Here is a 12883-nt window from a genome sequence, read left to right on the forward strand (position 1 = left end):
AAAAATTCCAGCGTAGGTTCGTTTCATAACGCCCACCCACGAATGATAAATGTGAGAAAAGATGTATAACAATAAACATTAATAATTTTATCATCATAATTGTAAGATCTTGTACGAATTACTTACCTAAATAAGCGGCAAACGTCTTTCGAACGTTTACGAGTGTTAACCCTATGATTGTTTGGGATCAATCATAGAAACAAAAATGGCCACTACAGATTAGTCACTGATACACATAATCACACACGATTAACCGGCACATTTTAAGCAGATACAATAGGTTACCCCCAATACCAAAGAGCAAGATTCTCTTTCGAAATATGTATAAGGAACATTCTGGACTCCGTGTATCCGGAGATCGATCGGAATAACGAAAATCGAAATGTTTACGTACCCTTGGCCCAGGTCGATACACTTCGAGCCGTTCCTGGAGATAGTGTGGCCGCCGTTTTATAAACGTAGAGACAGTTGCGTCCAAATTCGCCGGTTGATTTGTTCCGCTGCTTTTAACCACTGCACGGCGCGGTCATTGTTGTCGGACGATAGCTGCGTTGCCAGGAGAGCACGGGAGGCAACAACGTTTCTTCTTTTTTTCGTACCGGCACGACGCACACGATCGCGGGCAAAACGCACGTAAACTCGTGTTCGCGAAGGCACCGCCGCTAACGGACTGGCTCTCTCGGTTCTCTGGACGTTCGTTCACACACGCGACTTCCCGGGGGAGACGTTACTCACGGTCTGCAGGCTTTAAACGCGGGAACGGGAACGGGCGAAACAGAGAAAAAGAAAAGGAGGAACGAAACGGAATCAAATTTCTACGCCGACCAATCACGAGGCCCGGTCCCGTTGCTATATCGTGAATTTACAAATTACCGGGATTTAATTATAGTAAACTGTATAGGGTGCTGTTATTTAATTATTAATAATCGCAAAGTTACAGAAACATTTGAAATTTATGTGTAAGTATCAATATTGAATGAACTGCGGTTAGAAAGTTCAAATATCCTTGTCCTTTAAACTTGTGCCGCGTTCTTGACTAGCCACAATGATTCATGGATACGTAACTGTATCACTCGTGTTTCGAGTTATAAAGTGTTACTAACTTTGATTTACCTTGCAAATCGCTGATATTTCTGTGACAGGTGTCAACGAATACGAAACATTATGATCGTTGTTACCGCAAATTTACATATGTAGTTGAATGTAAACGAACCTGGATTACGTATCCAGGCAGGTGGGTATGCACACGTTTAAATGCAAATGACGCGCCGGGAAGTACGTGAGACAGTTGCGAACAGTTAATCTATAATTAATCGGTAATATAAGAAAAAAATGTGACTTATTAAATCGTTCGAATTTTGCTTGACGTGAGAAAGAGGAAAATTTTGAGGTAACGTGACAAGTCAGGTCCATTGCGAAAAATGTACATTACGTTTATTGATGGTAGCTCGCGAAGCGAAGCTCCTCGTGAATATTCAGTGGATTACAAAGAGGCGCTTGGTTTTCAAGAATCGGGTAAGTAATTTACGTCGCAGCGCGTGATCGCGTAGTTACGCTGCTTCCTCTTTTTATTTAAACACAAGGGAGAAGTCCACTACCGGACTATGTATGTATAGAAATTGCTACGACGTGTTTTTCTATCGTTCGCGTGATTTCCAATTCTCACGTTTCATTCGATCGTCCCTGGCTCGTCTCGATTTCGTGGAGACGAGGAGGAACGAGAAAAACCGTGGTACAGGGTTCGGATACACACGAAATATTAATATTCTTGATACAGGCAAAATGCTACGGCTTGGTAAGGAGTGACCGTTTATATTATTACTCTGTGGTAATATTTATATATATATATATATAATATATATACTTCAACGTACAAACTATATCGTACCTTAATAACTTCTAACGCAATGGGGATAGTTATTTACACAGCCTAGGACCATCTGACGTGGTCCAGGATTTACGCGTTTTTCTTTTTCTCTTTCTCCAAAGAGTTTCTGGATCTCTTCACGTCTCGGTGAGAATACGCAGTCGTTTTTTACGGCGTGACAAGTATTTTCACATCTCTATCAACTAGTTATAAACATTTATACATAATACAACCAAGTTCCTCGCACACACGCACTCTCAGCCCCACTCGTAGGATTGTGTAACGTTTTCACCTCTTGTCTTATTCGATCCTCTCCGCGAATTAATCATTTTCTCAATTCATCTTTACGAGCATGTATATTCGTATACCAAAGAAACGACGATAAAAATTTGCCTATCGCGTGTAAAATTCTGAATGAAAATACTTTCCCGTGTAGAAAAACTCTCGATTGTTCTCTTCCTCACATTCGGTTCTAGCTCGATAGAAAACGCTACGGCTACTAATTTTTAAATAGAAGTTACGCAACGGATCGACTGCGAACGTTTATGCGAATCAGTTTCACTAAAGAAATTGATTTCCTCGTAGTATCACCTTCTGATTGTTTCATTGAAGTGCATAAACTTCCGCAATCTGTACGGATCAGTCGAGCGAGAAGAATACGATTTCGATTTGTACTTGGAAACCATACGTAACGAACGAAAGAAATATTACTGTTACCGGTACGCGGTACGATGCAATAAATAAGTAAAACGGGGTTGTCTCTTTTTTTAGTCAGGCTCGATAAAAATTTCTGGACGCTGCACATTCCTATGATCGGGGTGCACCGCTGTGTTTTATCCTTTATGCACGGAGAAATGATCCAAGCTACATTTCTTCGGGCGTAAAAGGGGAAAAGGACGCAAGGTGACATGGCACGATACCCTTAATCATTAAAAAGAAAAGGAGGGTACGGATAGAACCGTGTTTGAAATCCTTTACATTTGATACGTTTTACATTTCCCTGCTACTGTTCCTCGTTCAACAATATTGATACATAAAATGGTTAGCTTTAAATTAATATGACAGCGTTACGCGTCTGCGGATGAGCGTTTAAATGTAAGACGCGCCGAAGAAAGGAATTAGCCTGCTTCCATACGTATTTACAAGGCGCTTGTAAACGAACGCCCGGGAATCATCGGGGATAATTAATTATCATAACTCGCGAATCATTCACGCTAACGATCGTTCGCCGGCGAGGCTCGCATTCAATTCGTATCTATTTCACAAGTGACCCTTAGACATTTTACTGATTCAAATATCAAATAAATTGTAGCGTTCAAAAGTAGGCCTCGGTCTTCTCTCCGGTTGAATTTTCTCAGAGGTTTCGTTCGAAGGAATTGTGATATGTAAGATAGTCTATTTTCATACGAGATCTGATACGAGCCTCTGAACGGCCCAAAGAATTGACGAACTTACTTCGTTAGAAATCGGAACGTGCTTCTCACAACAGTCGGTGCACGATGCCCTTGGGACCAGTGCATACTTCGTACTCGTATGCAGTTATATTAAAATAAGAATATATATAAAATTATAAAACTATCAACAAATGTACATGTCGGTAGAAAAAGTTTGGAAACTAATCAGAATTGAAGAAAACGAGGGACGTCCCTCGACTTTCGGGTCCGGTTCCCTTTTCGTTCTGTATAAAATCTGCGATTACATCGTTAATGAAATAAAAATGTGGAGGTCACTGATTACCAAAAGAAGAAATTGGTTTCAACCCGAAAGTCTATTAGCGTCGTCGATCTACGTATATTGAGCTTCGGTTACGGAGAGCGTTACAATGAGAACGCGTTTGTGCATAAAAGTGGTGTAACAGAAGAAGAAGGTTTAGCGTATATATTTTCGAGGGTAACTTTTCCATGTCCACTAAAAGTCCGAAGAGTAGACGCGCATCGACGCTACCTATTTCGATTGCACTTTCGCTCGAGGTCTTTGTGCTACTGTATTTTCGTTAAACGTTGTCCAAAAGGAGTCGTTCTAAATAGTTGCTTCCAAATATATCACCCTTTGTCGTAAACGATCTAAAACCCTGAGTACGCCCTAATTGCGATTAGTCTTTCCTATGGAAAAATTGGCCGAGTAATCGGATGGTTTTCAAAGTGTACCCTCTCAGCACGCAACGACTTATAACTCGGAATCTAGTTTCCTTCGGATTAAAAAGGCGAAGACTTAATCGGACGCTCGCATAAGAAATCGTACGTGCTTGAAATAAAATTGACACAAGTTCCGAGTCGATTGCGTGCCGCGAAATATGGACAGTCTAAACGCGTAAAAAATACGGTGTTGTGCGCGACGCAGCTGAATACGATCGAAACTCTTTACAGACTTGGAATCAATCGGTCGCACGTTTCTGAATCGATTTGCAGAAAAATCGTTGTCGTACGATACCAACCAACGTGGAAACAGTCCCGAACGAATTCCCGTTTAAATTATACGGATAGTAGTCAGAGCGATAGCGAACTGTAATATTATTCTCTCAGCGACGATACATTAGAAAAACTGTCGACAGTTAAAACTCTTTTTACGTTACGATAGAATATGATTATGTTAGCTAATCGTTAGTTTTACGTATGTAAAAAATCGTTTAAGCTACACGAGTCTATCGATAAAGTGTATCAAATTGTTTCGATTTTTTTTTAATAGACGCGACATCGGATAGTTGTGAAATAACTACTACGTGGTTCTCGATAAAACTCACCATAGTGTCGTGTACGTTTCCGTCAAAATAACTTCTTCCATTTCATTCCCACTTGTAAAAAAGCTCACTACCGTCCTGATGTCGTTGATAAATAATGACTGACGTTACATTCGTCACTTTAACATTCAGGTAATACAATGTATAAAAGCACGATTTTCGCGAGAAAAACAGCTGACAAGTGTTTGAACTGTACATACTTGTCGTGGCAGTCTGAAGTTCGAAGGTATTACGGAGTAATTACCTTTCTCTTCCTGTCTCTCCTTCGCTGCGGGTTGATTCGTTGGTATTATTATACGTTGAGTTTACCCTTTAAGCAATGCGCTGTGCGTATCGTTTCTGTCTTCTTCATTGTCATGAATCGGTTTTTTTAACGGGTATAGTTTCTTATCGTTGAACGATCGCTCGTAGATGAATCGCTCCCAAAAGTGGGAGGTAAAATACTGGTAACCGAGCGGCATTGACGAGTGATTAATGCATCAACGCGCTCCCTTGTCAAAGGAAGAGTATAAATTGTTTAGGGACGACGTTCGCTTTAAAAATACGTAGAATCCTCGTAATATATTCCAACTTCTTCTCCGCGGGGAGATCGTCATCCTCCGACGAGGATAAAAATTCAGAATGCAGCCAGAGTGCAACTGAACCAGTACGGTACCAGTTTCACGCTGCGCTCGCTGCGGACTCCGACGCCGCTCACATATTATAAGCGACGTAAATAGGGTCGAGTTGATCCGCCAGGAACCCGTCACGTAAGTGCATCCGTTGCTTCTCGCCGCGCGAGTTTATCGGAACTACCCCGGGATCCACCACGACCACCACGCCTACTACGAGGTGATGCTCTTCAAGAACCGCGCTGGTGACCAACGCCACGAGATCTAGAGCTTCGCTTTCACTTCCGTCCAGCTCTACCACTACCACTAGGAGGTTGGTCCATGTAAACACGGCACTGCGAATCGTAAAAATAATTACGAATGAAACATGTTCCGAAGTTCGGAGCTCGTTATACTTTTCTATCAATCGAAATTTTTTAATAGGGTTTGATAGAATTTGCTCACCATTCTGCTATCTTCTTGTGACACCTCATCACGCTGTTTTCAATATCGATCGGGTGATACCGCATTCCCCTGAGCAGAATAGCTTCGTCGAGAGCGCCGACCACGAAAACGGCGTCGTGCAGCTCGGCGTCGCCAGGAACGAGATCCGCTTCGGCCGATGTATCACCGGGAATGTCGCTGATAACCGATTGTTGAACGCTTTCGGTGCGTCTAAGGAAACCGAGATAACCCGTTCTCGCGTATACTTCACTCGTATTTCCAGTTACGAGCCGCGCGTTGAAATGGTCCGCGTAATCGCTCTCGTCACCGTATATGGTGAAATATCCGCTTGCATTGTGAGCGGACTGTACCCAAATTTCGCCCAAGTGAGAATCCCCACATTGACCTTTCGTCTCTGGGTTGGCGATGATCACTTTCACTCCGGGTAGTAGCTTGCCTGACTCCATCAGGCACAATGAGTGAGGGCTACCTCTCTCGACCAAAGACACGCGATCGTTTCGCAACGCGCGAAGATCGACGTACACAGTAGAAGGTTCAGGACTCGATGCTCCCTATTCCCATTTTAATAATGTTATGGAAAATAATACGAATTCTATAGACTTGAAATTGTATATACGAACCTGTAAGCAAATAGCGGTGTTTACTCGACAACCGAAGGAAGTCGAGACAGCGCGTGGACTTAGACCCAGGGCAGAAAACAGTTTACTAAAGCTCGTCGTTAGCGCGATTCGGGGTCTTTCTTCGGCAACGACGACGCATGTTCTGACGCAGGCCAAACTAACGCCTCTCGCTTTCAGAGCGTGAACAGAAGAACCGAGACCCTTTGTGCACAGTTCCATTACTCCATAAGAGCAGAACGTGTCTCTCACTCTCGACTGGCTAACCGCCGACAGCCACAAGGCTGGATTAGCTTCCACCTGGCAAGAGGAAATGTTAGAAAACTTCCCATTAGCCCTCGTTGCTTTTTTGATAAAGAAATACGAACCTCTGAAGGCGGTATGAGTATAGAATGATGACCACTGTATATGCTGCTCAAACACCAAAGGGCAAATCCTAATCCGGAGTAGGGATCCAAGCACAGAGCGATGTGCCTGGATGGGTACAATTCACAGGCTAGTTTCATGGCACGACAGAGGGATGTCACCGCTGCGTGAGACATTTTAATTCCCGCGAGCATGCCCGTGGTGGAGACGCTGAAATCCAGGTAAGCCAGCATCTCTGCCGTGGGCGCTCGGTACATAACAGGTAGCTTCTTCTTTGGCATGTCGTCCATATCGAGAATAGTCGGCCAACCCTTCGTCTCGACAACATTATTTGCTTCCTGTAATTCATAGTGAGCTCGTTCGAATTCATAGTACGAGAAAATAAAAGTGCTTAGAAAGTTGTAACTTATACCTTCGACTTCAGCAACTTGAGGATATTTTGATTGGTGAGCACGAGCACGGATTTACTGACATCCACGATCATGCGAACGGTTGGCAAGGTAGTCTGGAGGTTCTGTGGGTGGGGCGGCCTAATTGTAACTGGCACGGCGCCAACGTAAAGGCAGCCGTAAAACGCGCATATCAGATCCGTGCCGGGAGGAAATATTAACGCGACGTGGTCCCCGGTATTGATCCTTCCGCGGTCCAACAATAGATTCCCGATTCGTTCGGCTTTCTTATGCAACTGCGAGCAGGACAATGAAGTCGCCACCGCTCCCTTCGCGTTTAGAGACGTAAAGATGACGTGGTCGGAGGTACTGACGGCGCGCCATCGCAGGATCTCCGAAATGAACTGATACTGAAATATAAAATAAGGGATAAGCCATAGATGTCATTCTCCTATTTTTTCTTAATATGAGTACACACCTTTTTGGCGTTATCGCTATCCTCGTCCAAGACGCCCATGTCTCGCCCTTGAGCCGAGGCCAGTCTATTACCCTGGACAATGTTGCCCACCATCACGCTGGCCGGTCCAACGTCTGCAACAGAATCCCCCGCTACACGCCCCCGCACCATTCCGTTAGTAAACCAACACAAACACTCAACTCAATAATGAGTAGCTCACACACTCTCCCCTGACTGAGGCCGGAAAATCAAAGCTAGGTTCGTGAAATGGCTCGTTATTCTCTAGAAAAGTGATTAACGCGCGTCTTTCTGTATAGACGCGCTTCGGAGCATTCCGTGGATTGTACATACTTAATAAATAAAATAATTCCGTGCTTCTCCCAGAACTGATAAAGAAGTAGCGATGTGAAATTGAATACAATAGAATAGAAAATGTCCATTATTATTTGCAATATATATTTAGTTGAAATATTATTATTATTTACAAAAGATCGGAAGAGAATCTCACATCGCCAGAGACAATTCAGTCTATAGGACGACTACGGGATATTCGGAACTCAGCCAAAAGAAAGAAGGGCGAAAATAATAGAATAACATGCTAAGCATTAAATTATTTTAGTGTCGGGTGGGTTAACGATACATGATATGTAGCAAGAGACAGTTATATACTTTATACATCTGTGCTAAGTTACTAAAGCCTACTTCATCACTTTATATAAGAAAGCGTAAGTGTTACTCTCGTCCCATATCGCGTTAATTAAAATTTATTTTCAAACAGAGCGAAACTCCGTGTTCACGAATTAATCGTAATAATGCTCTCATTCATTCTTCCAATAATCATTCTCGTATACATTTAAGCGAAACGATCCAACAAATTGGTAGAGCCTGCATCGTTTTTACTCTTTCCTTTAATCGAATTTCGAAACATACGAAATTACCAATTTCAATGGGTCCTCGCTTAAATCGTAGTAGTCAAAGGAAACGAAGTAATGTTACAACAAAATAAAGAGTGTATATACGTCTTTGTACTTGCTGACATTCATGTAATTCCATAAATTTAATTGACACCTGGTTTTCGGGGAACAGTACTCACAGGTGAATTTTGCAATCTCGCTTACCTGAATGGACTTCGCGTGGTTTCGGTAGATTGGTAACGCAAGTGTGCGGACAAAGAAGTACGTTAGCCGGGTGAAGGGTACCCTCTAGGAAACGTCGTTTCGTTTCCGACAAATGAATACCGCCCAGGGGTGTTTTCGGTAGATAATTCGGCGGGACCAACGCGAGACAGTATATTCCCACAGCGTGAATCGAATCGACGGCTTGAAGTACTCGCGACATCCATTGGAAACTCTGCAAAGGACCATTGCAATTTTATGCAAACTTGAATTTGGACACCTTGCAAACGATCACTTTAACCAAATGCTAATCGAAAATAAACCAAAACGTACCTCTTCTTCACTGCAATCCGGTCGTTGTTCCGCGACGACGCATATTCGTTCGTCCCTGAGGACACGCACACTGAAAACTGCTATTCTACCACGGTAAATGAACTTCATAGGCTCGACGGCCAGGACAGTGGCGATGATATCGTCGGCGTTGTGCTTCCGTCCTGTGACGGTCATGAGGCCGTCGCGAGATCCACAGACGAATACGAGACCCCCGGGACCGAGGAAACCCAATAAACCAGAGCGCGTGTACTCCACATCACCGAGCGGAGTTCCATCAGCTTGAAGCGGAGACACTTTAAACGTGTTATTCGTTAATCCTTGCAATCCCCAGTACTGGGTTCCGGTTGCCGCGCTGTGTACACAGATCTCGCCTACTTCGTCTGTCTTACAGATAAACGGCTGTCCTTCCATTTTAATCACAACTACGATACCTGAGAACAGATGACATTCCCAAATTTAATTGTCATTTCATTTTATCCATACGAACGAGTTGGTATTTCTATTATTTTATCGCTATTATATAAAACGCGTACGATTCGAAGAAGCGAAATGATAACTTACTTCCGGGCATCACTTGACCACAATCCTGAAGCGTCAAAGAAGTAAGAGAATTTTCTTGATCCACTCTGACTACGCCGTAACTGAGACCAGACATGGAAAGCACACCTCGGCCAGTAGCATTGACACCCGCACGGCCTGGTCTTCTGACCGACACCGTGAGCGCCTCGCTGGAAGATGCGCAAGGGCAAACGGCGTCTGGTCTCAAACCCTTTGCCTGGAACACCGAGAGGAACTGGTCGCAGGAAGAGAGGGACCAAGGATTGGCTCCGTCCGCGACTAACAACAGCCTCAGGGACGAAAGAGAGATATCTTTATGATCCTTCGTAGCTAAAAGACCCCAGTGAAGATCCCGCGATTTAACCACTGCTACGCTGGCGCGATGCTTCGTGATCATCTGCATCCAACTAGCCGGGTTCACCTTCATCAACGCGTACGGGATGAAGATTACGTGCATTCCATTCAGAATGCTTGTGAGGGTGCTGTGCCAGAGGCCAACCTCCCGTTTGAAGTCCAACACGCACACCGCGTTCTCGCCTTCCGTATAGCCGCAGGCTTGTGTCAGAGCGCGACAGTGAGACAGCATCGCTGATCTCGTTACTGTTACTCCCATCACCGAGCCGTCCTTGTCCGTGGTGTACTCGATGTACGCCGGGGTGTCGTCGGTCAACCGAGGCGGCGGCATCCAGTCTTTCGGCGTTTTACCCAAGTGCTCCGTGACGAACCAATGAAGTTTTGGCCAGCCCTTGAACGCTACTACTTCGCCGGCAGCAGTTTTTGGTAGGCCTTTCAAGCAAGCCTCGCTGGTCAATGCCACCTGAATGCAATTTTTATAATTAAATGCTTATAACACGTATATTTGGCTTGACTTCGCTTTACCTGGATTCCACAACTTCCTAAGAGAAAACCGATCTGCTGCGAACCCGCGTCGCGACGCGTTAAAGGGACTTCGATCGGCACGGGAACAATGCCAGCCTGAAGGCAACCGTAGAAAGCGCACATGAAGCTTATCGGGTCGTTGTTCGGATAAACCAAGGCAATTCGATCGCCGGGTTTCAAACAGCAGTCGCCACTGCGACTTAGAGCCTTGTTTAACAGCGTGTAGGCTATTTTATGGGAACGACTTAAGAGTTTCCCATAAGTAAGCGTTACGCAAAGTTTCCCGTTTGGATCGAGCACGGTAGCCACTGGCGCTTTGTACGACGCTGACCCGTACCTGCGATACATATCATAATCGCAACGCTTGACATGATACTTGATACGATGATCGATGCATGAATTTTATTGATGTACCAAATTACATAATGATTGCAACAAGCTGATGATGAAACTGAATCTTGTTACGCTCGATCAGTGGCTCACCTCTGTATAGCAGCTTCGAGAGATCTGGGCAATCCCGCAGCGACGGAGAATTGTTCGCCGACTGCGGAGGTCATGGATCCTCCTTCGGGTTTCGGAGCGTTCGGATCCTTCGGATTGGCGGCGATCTCCAACTCGATGTCATCGTCCTCGTAGAACTCGGGCAACGGTCGCCGCTTCGGTCGTTTCAACGTGTTGAGCAATTGTTGGATCTTCGCGGATACCTTCCAACGACCCGTGGTCCCGGTGTTGTTTTGATCCTCGACGACGTGGTAATGATTCACCCTATCGGCGCCCGGTCGCCTGGTCGACTGCTGGGCCGCCGGCGTGTTGCTGGTGTGCGTCACGTCCGGAGGCTGGATGTTGCAGTAAGCGTGAGGCGTATATTCCGCGATGTCGGTGATGTCCGCACCAGGAGGTCTCCTGGCCGGTGGTCTCGGAGGCGGAGGCGTATCCCGCGCCGAACCGGTGCTGCTGGTATCCGACAGCCCTGTACCTAAAATTCCTAGAGTCATTCCTTAGGCTGAATTACCACTTGCCCACACCTACGACTAAATCCTCTTTCGCATTCATTTTTAACGAAATATAAACTCGACTAATATTAACTGTACAAATATTACGAAAATAATACGAGTGTAGCTTGCGGATTTTTCAGTCGCTGGCGACTTTTCGCAAGCGGGAATTCCTGATTACAACGGTATCGCGATGATCAATGACCTATGTAAATTTATCAAAACGACGAGCTCGTGGATTACCTGTCGGGCCGCCGGCACCAGGGCTCTCCTCTGTAACCACGCTATCCTCGTCGCTACTGGATTCACCGCTATCGCGGCGTTCTCGGTCAGGACTCCTGGCCATCACGGAGGTTCTCTTCGACGGCATCGGCAGCGACGGCTTCGGACGACCCTGCATCGCGGCCAAAGCTTGCTGCACCGCCTCCTGGCGCACCTCTGTGCATTCACAGTCGAATAATCAACCGTATAACATTTTACCAATGAATCGAATAATTTCAAGACCATCACACTCAGTTCAAGGTTCAAGCTTGTATCTCTTTCGAGAGTCACGCGAGCGTCTTGTAAGTTTCGTCGTATGCGGCAAGGCTTTCACGCAATTCGTAAGTTCTTCAAATTCTTCGTAAGCTCTCGCTTGGAACAGGCAGGCACTTCATTTATCTCGAAAATGTGTTAAATTCGCGGAGATAAGTTACGCGTACCTCGTGCCGAGACACGGGGAGTTTCTTCCCCGCGGTAATTTGTATCCGGGATTTTTCAGGAAACCGGCGTGTCGAATTATCTTATTTCCATCGCTACACGCGTGTGCGCTCTCACATGGCTTCCACGTAACAAACGTTCCGCGATGTCGTAATAACGATACAAATACACCGGCGACCGGAAATGCAATCGCTGACCGAATCCGCTATTACGCTTCGCTCTACATTCTAATCGAGTCGCGAACGAATCAAACAAACGCGATTTATCAATCTTATTATAAAGCCTGGCAGAAATACGAGGATACGATTTATTCAATAGTTCGCGATAAATTCATACGCAGCTAGTTTCGATAAAAATCATTAAACAAGTCATTGGGAACGTTTCTTATTTGATATCCAGTGTGGTAACATAGACGTAAGAATGCCGGAGCGTATTAGAATACGAAAAATAAATGCAAAGAGCATATTTGCGTGTAACCGCTCGCGGACGTTCCCTGGATGGGCAACGACTTATCTTCGGAGGCATGCTCGTCCTCTTCGAGCGGTAACGGTGCACCAGCTGCGAGATTACCCGTGTGCCTCTACTAGATAAATGAAGTTCCTATGCACCGAGAACCGTTTGCCTTTCGTTCCGTTCTGACGAACACGACATTCAACTTTTCTAATAAAAGTCCCTCGACTTTAATTGGCCGCAGTCAATAAGAATGAAATAATTAATTACTCCTTTATTTCATTCGACATTAACTTCGTATTTGACTGAGTTAAGGATGTATAGGCTATATATTTAAACAATGCTAGCATGTTGAATTTGTTATTATAG

The 12883-nt window shown here is 44.9% G+C and overlaps 1 protein-coding gene across 14 annotated transcripts in view; it reads right to left on the reverse strand.

The window, feature by feature from the left end:
* Nucleotides 1–1408: 1408 nt before the first annotated feature.
* DIP2 (disco-interacting protein 2) overlaps nt 1409–12883 on the reverse strand; it is a 37549-nt gene continuing 26074 nt past the window's right edge. For 8 of the 14 annotated variants that reach the window (XM_026811133.1, XM_026811132.1, XM_018019615.2 and 5 more), the window contains 12 exons: nt 11609–11803; nt 10857–11358; nt 10374–10710; nt 9498–10311; nt 8937–9367; nt 8607–8838; nt 7510–7640; nt 7055–7441; nt 6645–6980; nt 6280–6576; nt 5660–6210; nt 1409–5550 (listed from right to left, as the gene is read on the reverse strand). In XM_026811133.1, the coding sequence (XP_026666934.1) occupies nt 5298–5550; nt 5660–6210; nt 6280–6576; nt 6645–6980; nt 7055–7441; nt 7510–7640; nt 8607–8838; nt 8937–9367; nt 9498–10311; nt 10374–10710; nt 10857–11358; nt 11609–11803 (4466 nt within the window). In that variant the 3' untranslated portion in view covers nt 1409–5297. The remainder of the gene's footprint in view (nt 5551–5659; nt 6211–6279; nt 6577–6644; nt 6981–7054; nt 7442–7509; nt 7641–8606; nt 8839–8936; nt 9368–9497; nt 10312–10373; nt 10711–10856; nt 11359–11608; nt 11804–12883) is intronic. The other 6 variants (XM_026811134.1, XM_026811127.1, XM_026811125.1 and 3 more) reach the window with 4 other exon arrangements.

The sequence above is a fragment of the Ceratina calcarata genome, unplaced genomic scaffold (genome assembly GCF_001652005.2).
Source record: "Ceratina calcarata isolate Rehan_Ccalc_2016 unplaced genomic scaffold, ASM165200v1 scaffold191.2, whole genome shotgun sequence".
Classification (NCBI taxonomy): Eukaryota; Metazoa; Arthropoda; class Insecta; order Hymenoptera; family Apidae; genus Ceratina; species Ceratina calcarata.